Source organism: Xenopus laevis, chromosome 3S (genome assembly GCF_017654675.1).
Source record: "Xenopus laevis strain J_2021 chromosome 3S, Xenopus_laevis_v10.1, whole genome shotgun sequence".
NCBI lineage: Eukaryota > Metazoa > Chordata > Amphibia > Anura > Pipidae > Xenopus > Xenopus laevis.
In genome coordinates this window covers 22,047,474-22,068,822 of record NC_054376.1, presented here as the reverse complement: position 1 = coordinate 22,068,822, position 21,349 = coordinate 22,047,474, and the positions used below count along the sequence as shown (strand labels likewise).

The window sequence follows — 21,349 nt, the reverse complement described above, 5'->3', positions numbered from 1 at the left end:
ATGTAAGTTGGTTGTTTTGAAGACAAGCAGTCAGCATGACACTTATCACTTAAAGTGGTGCACGTTCTTCAATGGCCACTTTCCACTGACATCATAGGCAGGAACGTTAGAACAGCCACCAACCATTATTCACACTTAAAAACTTCACACTTAAAAAGCCTTTATTAGTGCTTACACTAATAAAGGCTTTTTAAGTGAGAATAATGTTTGGTGCTTTTCTAACGTTTCTGCCTATGATGTAAGTTGGTTGGCCATTTTTTGGATCCTTCCCAACAGCTAGATATCAGTATTAGATGCTAGTAAATAGGTTTCTTGTCTTATCAATCATTCAATCAGCAGCCCATGAAGGGGGCAACAGGGACTCTCAAAAGGTGTAATTGTTTTGGGCCCTTGTGGCATATGAAATCACAATAACACTTGACATGCTAGAAAAGCTGTATCTTGGCAGCCAGATTGTTTCCACCTTCTTGCAAGTCTTTGCTAAAGGGATTCAGGCAAAATATTTTCTAAATGCATGGAAGGTATAAATTATCTTCAGCTTATACTGCAATTCTCAGTTAACATTGGTTATTTTACCTCATGCATGGATATCAGCACCGAATTCCCAAGCATACAGAATCCCCTATGCTGTGCAGTATACAATGGTATGTGCAAATCAAAGAGTTAGAGTTTTTTTTTAGCCTTCCTAATCCGTCTCTTGTTATTCAGAGAAACCAAAAAACTTTTTAAGGCATTAATAGCATTGTTATCCTTTTTTGCTTATGTTTCTGTTCAGGCACCAGCTTCTGTTTCAGCTGAAAGGGTAACTAAAGGTGGCCACAGACGTTAAGGTTTTTCTGTTCCTAATGACCAATTTGGGATGCGATCTGACAAATCTGTCAAATTAAAGGATACAAAAGGTAATGTGGCATTAAAGGTAAAGATTTCTCCACAATCAGTCCTTAATACACGTTTAATCCCCAAGATCCCTTTGAGGATACCAATAAATAGCATAAATAGTTAAAAGGTGTAATTAAAAAACTGAATTGATATATATGTACACAATAATTGTATTAATATCTTAATCACTGGCCTTCCAGGATTCCAAATGCAATGGATATTTAATTTAAGTACTCTTCATCCAAAGGGGTTAAATAGTATATCTGATTTTGCACCCTTTTTATGAACTGGGTTAAATATAGATGAAGAATCTTTGAAGGGGTTTTTTTCTAATTGTTCTGTTTTACTGTTGTAATAGGGGTTAATCCATATTGCTGTATAGCAGTATATATCCCCTTTAAAGGGCACCTATCACAGCCAAAATCAAACACATATCAACAATCTGACCAGTACAACATAAACACGTTTAATCAAACTACGTGTATAGTTTTTTGAAAAAAACTGCAAGTTTTGAAAAATCCCTTAGTTTCTCAAATGGGTTCTTTCACTGAGGATGGCCATACTGAGACTATAACAGAGACTATGATATGCAAATTTCAGGAGCATGCTCAGATTGTAACACTGCTTTGAGTATTCTATCCAGAATGCCTTGTTTTAGTAAACTCCTCGACTAGAAATATCAGGAGATTTCCCTATCTTGTCCCCTGCTGGTGATGATATTATGCAAATGAAGGGCACACACTAACTTCCAGCAGGTGGCAGCACTACTGTACAGCAGCTAACACAGAGGTTTGGCTGATTTGAAAATATCAAAGGGTTGATAAGCAACAAGGTATTTCAACTGAGCATGTGCGAGATTTCAGAACTACAGTTGGCTGGGAAGATATAGGTAGGAGGAGCCAGTGAAATCCAAGGTGCCTGCCTCAGCTAGAACTGCAGTAGAGATATGGGAGATCTTGCAGAAGGTATAGTGAGCTGATGATTTACATTATACAAACAATTCTAACTGTTTTAAAAATCAGATTTCTTGAACTTTCACATAGTGTATTTACTTAGGAAATGATTTTAGTTATGATTGGTGCCCTTAAAGAATGATGACTTCCTGTTTCTAAACTGCTTGAGAAAGCCCTGGAGGGGCGAAACGTGTTTATAGGTGGTTTGTCACTTGAAAATTGAAATGAATATTGTGGCAACAAGCTTAACCTCCGTTGATAGTGAGATCAGCAGCAATCCGGAACTTTGCTGTATAGCTGTCGATGCCATCTTGGATTGGAGGGGAGAGAGGAGTTCTGAAGTGAAGTCTCTACTAAGCGCACAAGTAGAATAACGCTGAACCAGCGAACATAGGTGGAATGTTCAGTATAGCGCAATACCTAGGCTCAATGCGTAGGATCTGGTGAGAGCAGTCGAACACTTTGGGGCACGAGTGTGCGAAAGCAGGTTGTGGGGAAGGTCCCAATATACCTGTGCTTATTGCCTGTGCTCTTGTAATAATACTATAGATATTCCCTGTGACTAACAGCAAGTGAGGCTCTATTCTTGTTGGACCCTCTTCCTCCCTTCTCCTGCTATCTAAATATCCAGCTCGGGAGATATTGTGGACACTGGCTGTCTTGTTGGACTATAACTCGCACAATTTCCGTATTAAGAATTTTGGGGGTTCTATGAATGGACTTTACCTCATAGGAAATTTATGATTAGCTATTGATTGCCTTGATTTGCAACAAGTGACTATTCGTGTTATCTACTTTTTATGAATTTGTATGAAGTAATTTAGAATCCTGGCCAGCCAGTTTTTAAGTGATTAAGATATTAATAGAATTATGGTGTACATATATATCAATTCAGAGTTTTAATTAAACATTTTAACTATTTAAATCTGTCAAATTATCGTGAGGTTAGTGGGCACTGAACAATCGTGTGTCTAGACTATAGAGGAAACAGACCCTTTTGTCTTGGGAGAGGGCCCAGACTGCCAGGTCGGCTTCCTCTAAAGCTTGAAGACTACACCTCTAAGTATGTACACCACCCAGGGATAAATTTGTCTGAAATACAATGATTCTATTAGTTTGAAATTGTCAGTATGACTTTGATGTTGTAGACAACCTCTTTCCCATAGACAAGGCAAGTGGCTTTATATTTGTTTCTCCTATAAAGTCTTCATCTTGGAACAGCCAGACATCACCTGTACGGGTATGAGCCCTATCAGAATAGCTGTTGTAATATAAAACTCAGTCTAGGTATTCTACAGTAACAGCCTTACTTTGTCATTAGAGCTGGGCTGCAGCTTCTTTTAAACTACAGTTAATAATTCTGGTCAGCAGAGGAGTCTGCTCCATCTTGTTGATTGACTCTAATATCCCAGATAAAGTCCAGTCAGATCAACAAAATATGGAAACAACCCAATCTGACGAATTTGTCATCACCAAGCCCCAATTTCTAGGATCAGCAAAGAAATTAAACATGAAGAAAATGAATCTGAAAAACCCATTATCCAGAAAGCTCAAAATCACAGGAAATCCATCTACCATGAAGGAATCCAGGTAACAAAATAATCCTATTGGGTTTATTTATGGGCAGATTTATCAAGGGTCGAATTTCAAATTGATGTGAATTTTTTTTACTCTAATAAATTTGAATGTACTCACAAATGGAATGGGAAGTTATTTATAGATTCCAATTTGTCTGCCACATGCCACATTCAAACATCAAACATGGATTTAGGGATACATAAATTTGCAATACTATGAAATAAGTAAAACACCATGTTGTAGAAAGGTGTTACTGCCCAGCACTGAGAGATTAGTAGAACAATGGGCGTTGTATTGTCATACAAATTACTACATTATGTCAGACAATGTTGTCCCAACCACTTACTGGTAGATTCTTCTCCTGGAACAAAGCCAGCAACAATTATTTAGTTGGACATTGTTTGGCCAACCAACCTGTGTGCAGCTGTCTGAGGCTTGTGGGAAGCTTTAAATAAGAGTTTTTTTCTGATTGATAACGTTCCTCAGGGGCTAAATCTAACAGTATTTTTATCCAAGTAAAGCTGGAGTGTCCTTACTTTACTAATGTGAGGTCTACTTTTAGTGATGTTGTCGAATTATTATCTACATCCATAAAAGCATTGTTAGGATTCTGTTCCATGGAAAATATTACTTAAATATTATATTGATTTATGAGAGAATTTATAGTGCTATACTTTACAAACAACTTCTTATGTAACCTTAATGTAATAAATATCTGAATGAAACAGGAGGGTGATTTAAACAAGTTGTTTATTGACAGTGTCTTGAGACTGATCTCCAGCTAAAGGTCTACTGGTCCCGATCTAACTTTTGGGCACCCCTGAAGAAAGGCAAAAATTGTGCCACAGGCCTTATATGTATGTATAAGTATTTTATGGTTACTGCTTCAGGGTTTCATAGTTTGGTGATATGACACTGCACACTATACAGAGAATTCCTACAATGTCTTGTCATTATGAATTAATATAAGTACTGTACATGCAACCAATGAAAATATATTTGCAATGAACAAGAAACATTTACATTGGTGAATGGGTTGATTTGAAGGCTTAATGTATATTATTTTTTTTTTTGCCCAGATGAGTCCTAAACGAGTCTGAGGTAACTATGGTTTTAGGGTAGACCACCCCCATCTATTTGTCAGCAGTACACTATATATACATATATACTGCTGACAAATTCCACAGCACTTATAATATACATCATAAACATCATTCCCATCAGTCCCTGCCCAAGATGAGCTTACAGACTAATGTCACATTGACACTCTCATTATTTTATTAACCTGCTACTTGCTGTCACACTTGCTGTGACTATATCCTTTTCATGACTATAATTTACGATATTGTATTTTCATTTGGTAAATTACTATGAGCAAATGAGTATTCTGAACAGTTCAGAATGGTTTGCAATATTCTGGAGGATAAACTGGGGGAGACATCTACCCACTTGCGTACAAGTGATACAGTAATCCAACATCATATCCACCTGATTTCATTGCATCCACCCCCAACATCATCACATCCACCCCAATGTCATCCCGTCAGTCCAAATGTCATATCTACACCCCATTTGCCTGGGTTTAACTTGTGGCAAAGATGACAACCTTTTCTGAGTGTTGTGAAGCTGCATCCAACAAGCTTCCTTTTCTGAGTAAATATATAGTAAAAATCTAAAAACTTTTTTATTCTTAGTGCATTGTAATATAGAAATATATATTAACATTTAAAGTTTCTACAGACTATATTTGAGATATTTTACAGAATTAAATAATTTCTCTTTGAAATTTGACTTGTCTTTTAACTTCATTAGCTTGGTCGTTTTTAGCACCTCATTGTCACGTTCGGCACCCTATATCCAGAACCCAAGCTAAGCTCCCTGGTCTCGGCTCTTACTTCTGCCTTTAACCGCCGCCTTTCACCTCGGGAGGAGCCCTCGGCTAATTGGATGCCGATAGGTCTTAACAGAGAGAGGAGCAAAGCTAATGGTTCTGGACTAGCAAAGGGGCACGATCGTCTCACCAGGATACTGAAGGAAGAAAACCACCAGAAACAGGCAGGCCGGGCCAGCACAAGCAGATAGAATGGTCAGACAGGCTGGAATCAGGATAGAGATCGTAGAATAGTCTGAGGACAGGCAAAGGTTTCAGCATTGGAGAGGTCAACGTAGTTTCAGACAGGCAAGGTCAGGCTTGGACAGATCACGGTAGTTTCAGGCAGGCAAAGTCAGGATTGGAGAGGTCAGAGTAGTAAGCAGGCAGGCAAGGGTCAAACACAGTAGATCAAACAGGAATCACAAGTACTAAACACCCAGGAACAAGCTAATTGAACCTAACAACAGGCAACTTGCTAAAAACGAAATTCCCCTTAAATACTGTTTGAATTTCGCGCCAATGCGTGTGACGTCATCACGCCGGCGCATAAACCAGGAAGCGTGCTCGCCATAGAGGAACCGGCAGAGCAGGAGACAGGAGCAGCGCAGCGGGCGTTCACGCTGAAGGAGCGGCGTTGGACCAAGCTGCCCACTAGACCACCAGGGTAAGGTTCCCTTACACTCATACTGTGTGAGGTTTTGCATTTTTGTAGAAGTCTCTTCCTTCCCAACTGTTTGCTTTTCTTTAATAACATCCACATTCCTCTACAATCATGTCTTCATGGTGTTTTAGAACAATTTCATCCCCTTCATACATGAGCAGTGACAGGGGCCTCATCTTCAGTGGTACACATGATGGACATTCTACTCTTTCAGGATCAAAGAGGTTCACCAAACTCTGTAAAACCAAGACAAAAATTAGTTTCTGTCAAAAAGACTTTTTAGAGTTACAGATAAGGCACAATCTGTCCATTTTTAATATAGTGAATCTTTTAGTTTTCAGCCATATAAAAATAGTTAAAAAAAATGTTAAAAGGGCTTTTACCATGACTTACCTTAATATAGGCATGGTTTGTTGGCTTGAAGACCTTGTTGAGTGGAATTGGGCAGGAACCATCACATCGATAAGCATTGAATTTCTTGGGGTATATAATAAGGTCACCCCAACCAATTTTCTCAAAGTCCACAATCATGTCTACTCTCCTGCACAGGGTTTTACCATCTCCCACAGGCTGAGACTGAAAGCTGCTTCTTATGATGCTGTTCAGGGTATAACGATTCCGTCTGTGCCTCCTCTTGCCTGTTTCTCTGCTGTCTGCTTCTGTTACCACATACTTTGAGGACTCCACTGTTTCAATAAGACTGGAGTCACCAGTGAGTTTTCTGGGTTTATCTGTAGAAAATACCACCAAGATGATTCTTTCAGCTAAGAGACTATTGCAGCTAACCTGTTCTTGTGAAGTTGACTCTGTGTATTCATAACCATATCCTTTCTGGTAGAAGTAGTGATGAAGCATCTGTGTCACATTAAATACTTTCCATGGGAAGCCTGGAGTAACATGGAAGTCTATGGTAACTGACCCTAGAAAGATCCTCTCCAGATTTCCCTTGGTGTGGTAGATATCTAGTGTCACAGTCTGGAACCTCTGGAAAGAAGGCAGGTGAATTCTCAGCTCAGGCAGCCTTAACTCACTGCAAATGGAGACTGAACACATTTCGAAAGATAATGTCCAGTGGTTATCCACTTTGGTGCATCCTGGCAAACAATAGAAAACAAATGTTAGATGTTTGACATGAATTTTAAAATTAGCGAGTTGCACTCGCACACCCTGGCCTTGAATTGAAGATAATCCCTGGTGCACAGCAATGGTGGAATCGGCGTCCCACCTTGTAATGACGGATCAAAAGAAAATTCACTGGCACACAGGTACTGCTAGCAGGGTAAACCCTTGCTGATTTATTCAATGGTTTGCAGCATGCAACGTTTCAGGGTAACCCTCTTTATCAAGCATGCTTGACCCATACCCAGTATCTGGGTGTGATTTCTGTCTGTTTTGATTGCCTGCCTGTCTATTCTGAACTCTGGCAAACCTGACCCTTGCCTGCCTGATTATTCTGAACTCTGCTAATCCTGACTCTTGCCTGCCTGACTATTCCTTGAACGCTGCCTGTACCGACCTCGGCCTGATTGACCTTGCTTAAACTCCGCCTGTACAGACCACTGCCTGTCCGACCCTACTTGAACTCTGCCTGTACCGACCCCGGCCTGCCTGACTGCGCTTTTCTAATATTCCCTGAACTGTTGCCTTCGGTCCAAAACTTTGGGAAATCATGTGCCCATCATGTGCTCGTTCAGAACATCTGCTTTGCTCCTCTCAAGGTAAGGCCTGGCCGCATCTGAGTAGCTGAGGATTACTCCCGAGACCAAAGGCGGCTGCTACAGGCGGAAGATTAAGCCGTGACCAGGGAGTTTAGGCTTAGCACTTCTTCTGAATTTAGGGAGCCGTACGTGACAATAACTGAAAAAATGTGAAACTATTTGCTTGAAATAGACTGAATGAAAGATGGCCTTCCCATCTTCCCATCTCTGAACTTTCTGGACATTCCACATAAGAGATAAAGTAGCTGTACTATTAATCTGCCAAATCCTGGCAAACTACTATATATAAATATATATATATATATATATTTATTTATTTATTTTTTTATATATATATATATCCTGAATGTATTGTGACTTTGGTAAATTACTTCACCGTTAGAAGATAGTTATGTTGGTGTTGCTTTCATAGAATCATTTTATTGATTACATGTACATGGAAAAGTGATCATGGACAGACACTTGTGACAGTGTGATTGAAAAAATCTCACTGATTCTGCCTACTGTATACAAGTAAAAACATCAGAACTTTGAGAAACAGAACAAAATAGGTTTTGTTATTGCCTTGGCAGGACCTACAGCTTCATGCTGTACTTCATGAGTAATAATAATTACTCTTTACAAGTACTTAGAGGGCATTATATTGGCAATATTGTGGAGGAAATGTGGCAGATTTGGGCTGTAGCATTAATATGACTGGAGAAAGAGCGGGAATTGTGATATATAGCCAGGCAGTGTACTGAATTAACAGGGATAATGGTCATGCCATCTATAGTAATGGTAAATGGAAGAGAAGGACTAAGTTTTAGGTAGGGAGACCATGAGCTCAATTTTAGCCAGGCTGAGGTGCCGTAGGTTCATCCAGGAGGAGATAGCTAGGAGGCAGTTAGCGATCTGTGTTTGAACTTATTGCCCTCAAGTTAGCAGAGGCTGCAAAAAATCTGGAAAAAAAGGAGCCGGAATTCAGTAATGTCACTCTCCGCACAAGTGATGTGCCCCCCAACACCTGCTCTGTTGCTGGAAATGGTATGTGCCGGGTGTGAGGGGGGTGGGCAACATCAGAAAGGCCACCTCAGGGCGGCCAGGAGCTCCAAACTGCCCCGGATTGGCCAACCTCCCCCTAGAGAACTTTGAATTTAAGTAAAGGGAAGTTATGTCATTCTGGGACTTTGTAACTAAAAAATTATGCAATTATGTAATGTGTGTGTGGGTTGTATTCAAAAAGTGTATATACAACTTACTACTATATCTGCATGAAATGCATGATAAAAAAATGATAAACAATACATTTGAGTGTTTTTTTTATTGTTAACACATTGTAATATATAAATACATTTAAAATTGTTTGTTAACTGCGTTAATGCGTTGACTATTTGAACATTTCTTATTCTTTGTTGTTGTTCATTTTGAATTAGAACCAATGTGTTACTTGCAATATGTTTTCAAGACTGCAGGATAGTAGCTGTCTTATTGTTTTCTTTTGCTTTCCATTGTGAAAATCAAATAAAAAAAGATTTGAACAATATATACATTTATTTATATTTCAGTTTTGCATAATCCCAATTTATCCATCTTTTGCGAGAAAATATATTTTATTTCTTCATTTTATGTTTCCGCAATGAATATTTATGAGATATTGTACAATTTAAAACAATTATTTTTTAAGTAATACAGTTTTTATTTTCAAGTGCCCTGACTTTTACCATTCATATACATGTCTTGCTTTTCCTTTAAGTTTTTATTAGTATTTTTTTCAGTGCCCCCTAAAGTGGAAGGCTTTGCCTCTGAGAAGATTCTTCACAGCTGTTTTATATCAGTCTTTAATTATGTGTAGGGCAACCAACTGTAAGTTTTTCCTTAATAACGGCAACATTTCTCTACAATCATGTCTTCATAGTGTTTTAAAACAATTTCATCCCCTTCGTAGAGGAGCATTGACAGAGGTCTTATCTTCACTGGAACACACAATGGACACTCTACTCTTTCAGGATCAAAGAGGTTCACTAAATTCTGTAAAAGCAAGAAAAGAGAAAACATTAGTTACTGTCAAAAAAAGGTTATTTAGATTCAAAGATAAGACACAATCCAAGAGCTCTTCAATTAAAACAACAAAAACATAGAAAAAAAGACTATTGGCATGCCTTACCTTAATGTAGGCATGTTTGTTGGCTTGAAGTTCTCATCAAGAGGAATTGGGCAGGATCCTTCACATCGATATGCATTGAATTTCTTTCTTTTCAATTTTCCAACTTTCTCAAAGTCCACAATCATGGGCTCTATGTAATAAAACACATGGCATGTTTTGAATTTCAGTTGGGCCATGTTCTATTTATGTCTCCGTCTCAATGTATTTGCCATTGTACCAGTGACAAAGCTCTGAGATTAACTTCAGTTCATGGCGACAACTTCTAGTTCTAAAGGCTCTGACACCACTGGTGGGTCACACTGTCTGGCACTCTCTATGACTTTTATACTAGTGTCATTAATAAACTGATAAGGGCCTGATATTACATATCAAACATACATGTTATTTAGATATGTGTAACAGGCAATCAGCAACATCACACCTAATAAAGTCAGGTTACATAATGAAGCTATGGTACCTATGTGGTTTTAGGTGTTGTGCCTCAACATGCTTCAGTGTTCTGTCTGCATTCAGTATACTCAACAACATATTCACATTATTTTTATATTAACATTCATTTATTCTGAATAGAGCACATGTATATTAACTGATTATTACTAGCTAAATGAGTGTATTGCTGGCAGCCCAATGACATGATAATTACATAGTTGGGTTGAAAAAAGACAAAAGTCCAAACCCTCCAAATTAAACCCAGCATTCATCAATACACACACTCACACCTACCCTGGTAGATTCCAGATATGGCCAGAAGGTGTCACTGTTGCGCAAAGACTATAAAAAGATGAACTGCCATGTGCTCAGATTCAGTCTACTTTTACTTTCACTGAGGGTGCAGTGATTTTGTTCCAGCTGGGGTTCTGGTGGCAAGAGGCCCCAGGCTATGGAGAGAAACCACATGGGTGGTGATGCCCTTGGTGGGCTTGGGGACAATGGGGCTCCAATAATCGTGAGAGAGATCACCCAGAGAGAGATGCCTGGAGATGGATTCCAGTGAAAGATGGATAAGTATTGGAGTTGGTCTGAAGATTTCTGTGAGACATTGTGGATACCTATACCAGTTCTGTGAGCCCTCAGTGAGTTCTGGCTTGAGGAAAGGGTATTGAATGATCCCAGCATGTGTCCCCTGTGTGAGGACTGGTTGTGCTTGATAACCTGCTACGTGGGAGCTACTGCCTCTAAACAAAGGAGAGGTATAGGGGGCAGGTAATGCTACCTGGGTTAAAGAGGTCTTAGGACTGTGTGCCCACCAGGAGTGGAGTGTGGGATTTTGCCTTGGGAAAGATTGTGCCAGGGTTGGGCTTACCACACGGGTACCCCAGGGCAGGATTAATATTGATATTGCAATTTGCAGTGCATTCCACAACCTCACTGTCCTCACTGTGAAAAACCACCTACTCAGCTTCAAATGAAAGTTCTTTTCCTCTAGTCTGAAGGGGTGCCTCTGGTGCGGTGATCCTTTATAAGGGGAAAAAGATTCCCTGCTAACTGTCTTTACATACTTGTAAAGAGTAATCACACTTTTTTTCCCAGAGAAAACAACCCCAACCGTGACAATCTACCCTCATAATTTACGCCCAAGACAGCACGATATTTGCTTTAGTGGCCACAGAATGACACTGCTCGGAATTAGACAACTTGTTATCTACAAAAACCCCTAGATCCTTCTCACCTAAGGAAACTCTACACTCCCATTTAGTATATAACTTGCATTTATATTATTTCTGCCAATGTGCATAACCTTGCATTTATCAACATTGAACCTCATTTTCCAGTTTTCTGCTAGGGTTGCCATCTGTCTGGTTTTGACCAGGACAGCACATTTTTTGAAGGGCTGCCCGGGTCAAAACTGCCTGCCCAGTTTTCCAAATTAGGAAAACTGGTCAGGATTCCCTAGGATTGATGCGCCGATCACCACATCATGGCCCTCATCGTGCCATCGCCGCCCCCTGTCTGGATTCAACCGGATCAAAAGGTGGCAACCCTATTTGCTGTCCAGTTTTCCAAAACCATGCTTGCACAAACTTAGTATTATGATTTGCAATAAAGGTATCTAATCCCTTAATACTGCTTTTAAAAGCTTTCCTACTGCTGACGTCAGACTAACCTGCCTGTAGTTTTAAGGTTGAGAATGGGATCCCTTTTTGAATAGCACCACATTAGCAATACGCCAGTCTCTCAGCACCATGCCAGACCTCCTGAATCCTGAAAACTTAAGTTAAGAGGTTTGGCAATCACATAGGTAAGCTTGCTTAGTACCCTTAATGGTTGAAAATTACATGAATAAAGGTGGGCTCAGGAACAAATTATACATATTAATTAATAACACTATCACTTTCACAGTTTTTCAATTTAATTAATATGTTTTTAATATACATTTGTATGATCCAGTGTACCCAGGGCTAAAGATTCTTACAACACAGACTTTGCCGCATTGGGAGCTTTCTCCTCTGGCATAATCCAGCTATCAGAGAAGTGTCACTGCTGCATACAAGTGATTCTTGTCTTGAGATCTCCCTAATGGGTGTGTTTTCATTTAGGGTGACATGGGAATTTTGGGATGCTTCTCTGACAGCTGAAATATGCCAATGGAGAACACACACCATGTATCCCTGGCCAAAACCTGGTAAATATAAAATAGACATTAATATATGAAGAAACAGTGAAAACAGAAACATAGGGAGACCCATGTGACAAAGGACTTGGGGGAGCAAGCAGATCAAGCAATCATGACAGTAGTAAGTATAGCTATCACTTACTCAGATCTACACTCAGAGTACATCTATCTATCTATCTATCTATCTATATATATTTATCTCATTTATCATGTATCTATATCTATCATCTATCTGTTATCATCTTTGTATATATACCTACATATGTCTTTATTTGACTAATTATTCTGTTTCTATATGCCTGCCTAGCTTGCCACCTGCCTATTTTTCAATCTCTATATCTAATGGAACTGTATCAGTGATTAAATATTATCCATGATAAAATTGTATATAGATTATCAGTGATGACAGTTTCCATCTATCTATCCACTTGCTTAGCTTCAAAGGCCCTGACTCCAGTTGGAGGTAACGCCATATGAGGCAGCCTGGCACTTGTACTATAACCCAATGTCACCTTGGCATGTATCAAAGAACCTACTATTTTACATCAAACATAGATGTTATTTCAATATGTGTAACAGACAATAAAGGGACCTTACACCTAATGAACCCATGTTGTGTGTGTATATATATATATATATATATATATATATATATATATATATATATATATATATATATATATATATATATATATATATATATATATATATAAAACAAAATCGTAGATGATACCCGCACTCCTTCACATATAGTTTTTGCCGGGTGCTTGGTCAAGTTTAGGTATATAAAATTGTAGAAAGGACCAGCACTCCGTTTTCCAAAAAAATTCAATGGTTTATTCAAAACTCACAGTGTCTCCAACGTTTCGACCCTCTTTGGGGCCTATATATATATATACTAATGCACCTGTGCTACATGTATGGGCTTTAGTGTGTGTTTTTTTAGATATCTAAACTAACTGCATTTAGTATATACTAATTTACATACATACAGTATACGCTACTGATTTATGTTAGCCCTGTTCAGAGAAATAATTTAGCAACAAATATAAATGTGTATATTAGCATGCGGTACTTGTATGGTCAAATAAATAAAGCAATCTATAAATTATAAAAAAGAACTTCAACATGTAAATTTACATTAATACTCACATAAATCAATGATGCATCATATTTAATACTTTCCTTGAATAATTCTTAAAATAAATAAATAAATGCATTATCACTAATATAAATAATTCTATAAGTAGAACACTGTGTCTATGCCGCCAATTTAAACACAGATCATAATGGAAAAGCTTAATCTAGACATCAGCAGTAAAGACAATGTTTTGTCCTCCTCAATTATTATGTTACCATTTGTTTATATTCCTAATAAATATAAATAGAAAATTAATTTAGAAATGATGATAAATGAATATCTGTCATATTTGTATGCATATTCTGTTATTAGGTGTCTATTCTTCTTCCTTATATATTTGATCTACAGATTAGATTTAGAAATTATGAATTAATATCCATTATATTTTTGTTCTAATTTGTTAAAAAAGATGCAAAAATAATAATAATTCCCACTGATATTGCTGCTCAAGTGTGCGACATCTGTGGTCAATGTATGGACAATATCAATACAGGTATGGATCCGTTATCCAGAAACCCATTATCCAGAAAGCTCAGAATTTATGGAAAGGCTGTCTCCCATTTTATCCAAATAATTCAAATGTGTAAAAAGTATTTCCTTTTTCTCTATAATAATAAAAGAGAACCGTGTACTTGATCCAGACTAAGATACAGGTATAATTAATCCCTATTGGAAGCAGAACCAGCCTATTGGGTTTATTTAATGTTTACATGACTTAAAGAAATATTGACACCAGAAATTAAACTCTTTTTTACATCTATCATAATATTGCCTTTGAAAGCTACTTATAACTTTGCCATAAAGTATTTGCACAATGCTTTTACATTACCTGTCTGATGCCCCATGTTCCTGTATGAGGGGGCTGCCATATTTGTGCAGTAGGAGTCTGTTAGCAGTAGAAACTTTAACTGAGATGGGACGATCAGGTTGGCCAAACAGTCAGGTTTAGGAACTTCAACTAACAATAAATTAGATAAACATGACCTATAAGTAACTTGAAGGGGCAGATTTATCAAAGGTCGAATTTCGAAGTAATGGCAGTTTTTTTGAACTCCCATAACTTCGAAATTGGAATAAAAAAAGACCACCCGAAATTTAAAAAATCGAAGTTTTTTCTTGCTGGTGAATAGGCTGTATTTGATTGTTCGAATCAAAGTAAGATCGAATTCAATCAAAACTATTTAAAAAAAAAGCCTTTGATTTTTCAAAGTCCACCAATTGACTCCATATAGGTTCTAAGGAGGTTAAAAAGCTAAGACAGTAATTCGGCAGGTTTTAGATGGTGAATGGTTGAAGTCGAAGTTTTAAGGAGAAATTACATGATAAATTTCGATATTCGAATTTTTGATTTTTTTTCGAATCAAATTTGGACTATTCGAAGTACACAAAAATAGCTCGAAATCTGATTTTTTTTACTTACAATTTTCACTTTGACTCTTGATAAATCTGCCCCTAAATGTACATTCATATTTTAAAAGTAGTTTTTTAGTGTTAGTATCACTTTATGGTATGAAGATCCAAAATACAGAAAGATCCGTTATCCGGAAAACCCCAGGTCCTGGGCATTCTGGATAACAGGTCCCATACCTGTATTAAAATTTCATGCCTTGTTCAAAATACACTTTATTCAATAAAATATTTTTAAAATATAGGAAAAGTTGCAGAACATGTTTCATAATAATATGTTATCCATTCTTTTTGGCAATGGCTACAGTCACTGAATGGAAAAGCAATTGTGCATTTTAAGAAGTAGTAATATTTTTGATGCACTTTAATTTGGACATTTTGCTGATTAAATATGAAATAGGTTAGAGCGGTTTAAGGCACTGAACTATTATACTTGAACACTTGTATTATTTTATCTAGTTTTGGTTGAAACAGGTACAGTGGCAAAGTTATAATCACATCTGAGACATGGAAAGTAAAAGCGTTACCAGGTGACACTTATGGGTGCAGTTCTCACACCAATTCAATGCTCCTCTCCTATAAGTGCCAAGAATGGGCCTTTTAAAATAAGGGATCAAAGTTTACGTCTTCTCACACCATTTTAATCTCAAAATCTCTTTCTCCAGACATACTCATATTTTTGTAATATAAATAAATTCATTTTTTTCTGTTAAATTTAAGCTTATTTAGATATAGAAATAATGGTGGTATCGGTTCCATACAAACCTTCCCCATTGCATTCAATATACTGTATCCTGTTCTGTATACAGGTATGGGATCCGTTATGCAGAAACCTGCTATCCAGAAAGCTCTGAATTACAGAAAGGCAGTCTCCCATAGACTCCATTTTATACAAATAATCCACATTTTTAAAAATGATTTCCTTTTTCTCTGTAATAATAAAACAGTATCTTGTACTTGATACCAACTAAGATATAATTAACCTTATTGGAAGTAAAACCAGCCTATTGGGTTTATTTAATGTTTACATGCTTTCTAGTAGACTTAAGGTATGAAAATCTAAATTATGGAAAGATCCATTATCCGGAAAGCCCCAGGTCCTGAGCATTCTGGATAACAGGCACATACCTGTACTGTATACTATTCCGTACTCAACAATTTGTTTTTCACTTTCCTCATTTCCTATGCACAGTAAAGGGAACAGTTATCCGGAAACCCCTTATCCAGAAAGCTCTGAATTATGGGAAGACTGTCTCCCATAGACTCCAAATCCAAAATCCAATCCAAAATCTAAACTTTCTCTGGAGTGTTAAATAGGTACTTGATCCAACCGAGGATATAATTAATCCATATTGGAAGCAAAATCAGCCTATTGGGTTTATTTAACGTTTACTAGTAGACTAAAGGTATGAAGATTCAAATTACAGAAGGATCCATTATCTGGAAAACCCTTAGGTAAAGTGACTCTTTCAATGAAATCATAGATTGGAAACCTGCTATATTTTATATTGAGAGCCATCTTTGTGGAGATGACTTTGCAGGCCCTCACAAAAAAGTAGGTGTATGGAGACTAAAGCTGCACCCCTGTATCCTGTATATGTATCTACTTTTTGGGAAGGTCAGTAACTATGGGATGTCAAGGAATGCTGGGATCTTAGCTTAATTACTATAGAAGAGTAGATATCACCAAGATGGTCATTGAGGTCCAGGTGTGCTCAGTAATATGGCTGATGTGATGTGATGAGGGGCCTGGGTGCAAGCCCTGCAGGGCTCCCTCCCAATGCAATTTTCGCACATGGTGTGCTTGACCCAGACCAGGGGTGCCCAAAAGGTAGATCGTGATCTACCAGTAGACCTTTAACTGGTGAGCAGTAGATCTCAAGACACTGTCAACAAACAGCCTGTATAAAACAACCTCCTGTTCCATTCTTTTCATTAAGATATTTATTACAGTTTATTTATTAAAGTTACATTATAAATAGTTGTTAGTTAAACATAGCAATATACATTTGCTCATAAATCAATATAATATTAAGTAATGTTTTCAATGGAACAGAATGCTAACAATGCTTTTATCAATATAGATTATAATGGGGCAACATCACTAAAAGTAAACCCCTCATTAGTAAAATATGGGCACTACTGCCCCAGACCATACAGCTTAAGGAAGGGATAAGTAATGGATAGGTATTAATTTAGGGAAATATTATTAATTTAAATAATTAGGATATATTGTCTTTTAAATCTATAGATATCTATTTGTTATAAATTGTATATCAAATATATTCTTTTACACAAGTTCCCAATTTTTACTCTGAACATACTTATAATTGCAAAACCTCACAGTAAAAAATATATAGATACCTAGACTGAACTATTCTGAGTAAACTATTCTGTCTACTAGTATCTGTGCTTCTGTGTATGTGAGTAATCCCCAGTGTTATTAGCATAACAGTAGAGGAGAGGTAACATGAGTTTAGCCTTGCTCCTTGATGTCTGAGGTGTGAGGCAGATGAAAGGCTGACAGGTGTGAAGGTCTGACAGCTCAGGGTTCACCTGTATATAAGACCAAGGAACTCACAACTCCTCATTTCAGTTTTCAAGAACTTCTGTACAAGAATCATCTCTCCAGCTCCAAGAGAACAAGACCCAGCTCCAAGAGAACAAGATCCAGCTCCAAGAGAACAAGATGGCCCTAATGAGCATAGTCATATCCATCACAATCTTTTCCCTGGTCCAGGGAATTCCTACTCCTGTTCTGACAGGATCTAAAGTGGCACTGAGAGCTTCTACTAGCATTTATGGGAGCAGACATCCTCAGAATATGAAGTATCCTCTCTACATGATGGAACTCTATCAGACTCTAATCATGGGGAATGCTACAGACCTTTCAGTTCTGGAACACCCTGCTCTTCAGGAATCTGATGCTGTCCTAAGTATCATCTCAAAAAGTAAGTACAGTGTATTTCTAATATTATTTACCTCCTGCTGTTATATTTGCATTGTTTTACATATGTTGACAATACTAATTTTAGTTATATATATATATTATTATTTGAAGGTGTTTTAATAATTTTCTAAGTAGTCTGCATATACTACTATATAATTGCATTATATAATGGAGATGGCTTTTACCAGACATGATAATGCTAATTTTTGTTTCTCCTTGTGTCTTTTTCAGGTTGCGTTGAAGTGGATAATCGCTGGGCATTATCTTTTGACATGTCGTCTATCTCCAGCAGCAATGAGCTGAATTTGGCTGAGTTAAGAATTCACATCCCTTCTTTTGAGAAGTCTCACAGTGTGACAGTTGAGATCTACCACACTAAAGACCTCCACGAGAACTTCTTCCTGGGGTCATTCCAGTATGATTCATCTGTTGAACAGGGTTCCTCTAGGAAGGTTTTTAATATCACCAAAATGATGCAGAACTATCTCCAGCACAGGGACCATTTTGAGAGTGAAGGGTATCTCCGAGCCAAGGATATGTCCAAGACAGGCAAGAAGATTAGCTGTACAAATGTGGTTGCAGAGAGAGTCATTCTGGTGGTATTCGCTAAAGACATACCTTCTGCCAACCTGACCGGTTCTCATCAGAGCCTCATTAAAACAGTGGAGTCATCTAAGTATGTCAAGATCGAGGAAGGAAGCAGTTTTCCTGGCACTAGAAGACACAAGAGGAACAGAAACGTACAACACAGCATCATGAGGAACAAATTTCTATCCAGACCAAAGGATAATGGAAAGCCCTTGTGCAGGAGGGTGGACATGATCGTTGATTTTGACAAGATTGGATGGGGTCAGCATATCATCTATCCAAAGAAGTTCAATGCATTCCGATGTGAGGGGTCCTGTCCAGTACCCCTGAATGAGAGCTTCAAGCCAACAAATCATGCTTACATTAAGGTAAGAGAAAACTTTTAGTATCCTTATATTTTATAATATTTGGGTTTGTTATTCCCAATATTTACATCTCCAAGCGAATCGTGTTTGTTTAATATTTTGCAAAATATTTATTGCATTAAGCAGGCTTTACAGTATTATTGCACAAGACTAGTGTCTTAGTGATGCCCTAAGTCAATGTTTATATAAATTATATAATGTTTTTTGTACTAATGTTTCTTCATTACATTCCTTTTGTTGCAGAGTTTGGTCAAGCTGTATGACTCTGACAGAGTTGAATGCAATTCCTGTGTCCCAGTGAAGATGAGTCCATTGTCCATGCTGATGTATGAGGATAATGAAGTTGTTCTAAAGCACCATGAAGATATGATTGTCGAAGACTGCGGATGCAACTGAGGTTCCCAAGATATGTATTGGTATACAGCACAACCACCTGACTGATGTTACTAAAGAAATTACCTTGGTAAAGTGGGTGCCTAATAAAAAAACACCAAGTGCCAGTTCCTATGAACTTTTCCCAAAGTATGAAATCATTTGTGGTTTCAGATATGGACAAGTCAATCAGATTAACTTAATTACCAGCACTTTGTGCAGTTAAAAGTGATCCTTTATAACTATGTGGAATCTGTATTTTTACACTGCAATGTTCTCATTAATGATATGTATAATAATATGAATATAAATGTAGTTGCTATATGTTGTGACAACTTGAAATAAATGTCCAAAACTCATATTGTTTCTTTTGCTTTTTTATTTTAAGTTTTAAGACAGCAGCATATTTGAAATGTGCTGGTTTGCTTCCCTGTCAGCATGAACAGAAGAAAATGTCCAACTCATTAGCATAAATACCTCCCCACAGCCGGTCTCATTCATCTTTGTTTTCTTCTATCGGCCTTGGTTGTACTCACCGGTCCCATGTTGGATCCTATTACCGGGTGCAGTTCTGGCAGATTCTCTCCATCCGAAGCCCTAGCCATTAGCAGCATCGGCTGTGTGTGCAGAGACCCTGTGCGACAGTTGGTTTATTAGCCTGTTAGCTAGTCTAAGCGAGATGCACTATTTTTTTCCTGTCCATTCACGGAAGTGACGTCATGGGGCTTGTGGTGGCAGATTTAAAGTTCGCTTCTGAGCTGGCGTTCTTGGCCCTTGTGGAGCTAGCTTGGCCCTGGTGGAGCTGGCTGTCCTCTGTAAACTGACTGGGAGATCGGCAATCTTCGTCAATTAGGGCCTAATGGGGCCCCCTATACCTCCTGGGGCCCCCTGCAGCTCCAGGGTCTGCTTCCTCTGTAGTTACACCCCTGGTATGAACAAAACAGTGAGGAGAGTAGGAATAATAGTTTGGAAAGTGGGCCCATGGTCTACAGCTAATAGTTTGGAAAGTGGGCCCATGGTGTAAGGTTTTCTGGTGGCCCCTGGCATCCCAGTCTGAAACTGGGCTTAATTATCCATTGTCAGTAATTAATTATCTATTAATTACTGACATGATGATCAGTGTCAATGGATCAGGAAGGCACTTTTCATTATTTTACCATCATAAAGACAATGAAGCAAAATCTGTATTTTAGATGGGATTGAAAAACATTGGCAATTTTAAGTTTGTGAATCCTTGAACTGCTACATGTTTGGGAAAACCTGTTGTTCAGAAAGCTCCATAGACTCCATTTTATCAAAATAATCAAATTTTTTTTTTCTGTAATAATAAAATACAAACTAAGATATTATTAAAGGAGAAGGAAAGGCATGTTATACTTGGGGTAGACTCTAAATTACTTGGATATAGATCAAAATAAACATATACTCGCATGCTGGAGTCCTCTAGTGACCAAACAAAGGTATAACCTCATTACTTGCAAAAAAATTACAAAAGCATACTTTTAAGATAAAAAAATACAAGTTTATTACATCTTATAAAATATCAACAAAAAAACCCCTCATGGAGCCTAACGCGTTTCATGCTTACCTAGCACTTAGTCATAGGCAATCTCAGATATATTCAATTGTTGTCAATCCTTAAATACCAGCTCACATAGACCCACCCAAATTTAAAACCAATCAGAATCTCTCACATATGTTATATGCATCGTCAATTAGAACCAGAGCTATTGGCTCAATTGTTTGGAAACACTTGATATTATACAATCCATGTTATGGGGTGCACATTAAATATAAATTTAAATTACAGAATATAAATAGTCGATAAGTATTATATATAAAAAGTCACATCAAAGGTAAAATTTAATCCAAGTGGCAGCCTAGTTTGTAAGTAAAATATCCCATATACCTCTCTTTTCTGCAGTTTGGTCAGAAAATCTCCTTCCCTAATACCTGTCCTAATCTGTTCTATACCTTGTATCGAGAAATATTTCAAATTACTATTATCCACTCACTCCCTGGGCCAATGCATCAAAGAAATCACTGTTTGTGTACAAAATTGGCAAAAAACTTTTAACCACTTTAATAATCTTTTTATATTGTC

At 37.7% G+C, this 21,349-nt stretch overlaps 2 protein-coding genes across 2 annotated transcripts; one reads left to right on the top strand and one right to left on the bottom strand.

The window, feature by feature from the left end:
• Positions 1 to 5,942: 5,942 nt before the first annotated feature.
• On the bottom strand, positions 5,943 to 9,984 carry LOC108712279 (nodal homolog 2-A). Its single transcript, XM_041587741.1, has 3 exons — positions 9,809 to 9,984; positions 6,338 to 7,169; positions 5,943 to 6,180 (listed from the first exon to the last, which is right to left on the bottom strand). The coding sequence occupies exons 1-3, from the start codon at positions 9,982 to 9,984 to the stop codon at positions 6,028 to 6,030; spliced, it is 1,161 nt and encodes a 386-aa protein (XP_041443675.1). The 3' UTR covers positions 5,943 to 6,027.
• A 7,634-nt stretch (positions 9,985 to 17,618) lies between these two features.
• On the top strand, positions 17,619 to 19,604 carry nodal6.S (nodal homolog 6 S homeolog). The gene is given in 3 exon segments (NM_001095676.1): positions 17,619 to 17,921; positions 18,152 to 18,876; positions 19,117 to 19,604. Coding segments are annotated over 3 exon segments (1,140 nt in total). The 5' UTR covers positions 17,619 to 17,659; the 3' UTR covers positions 19,270 to 19,604.
• The last annotated feature ends 1,745 nt before the right edge of the window (positions 19,605 to 21,349 follow it).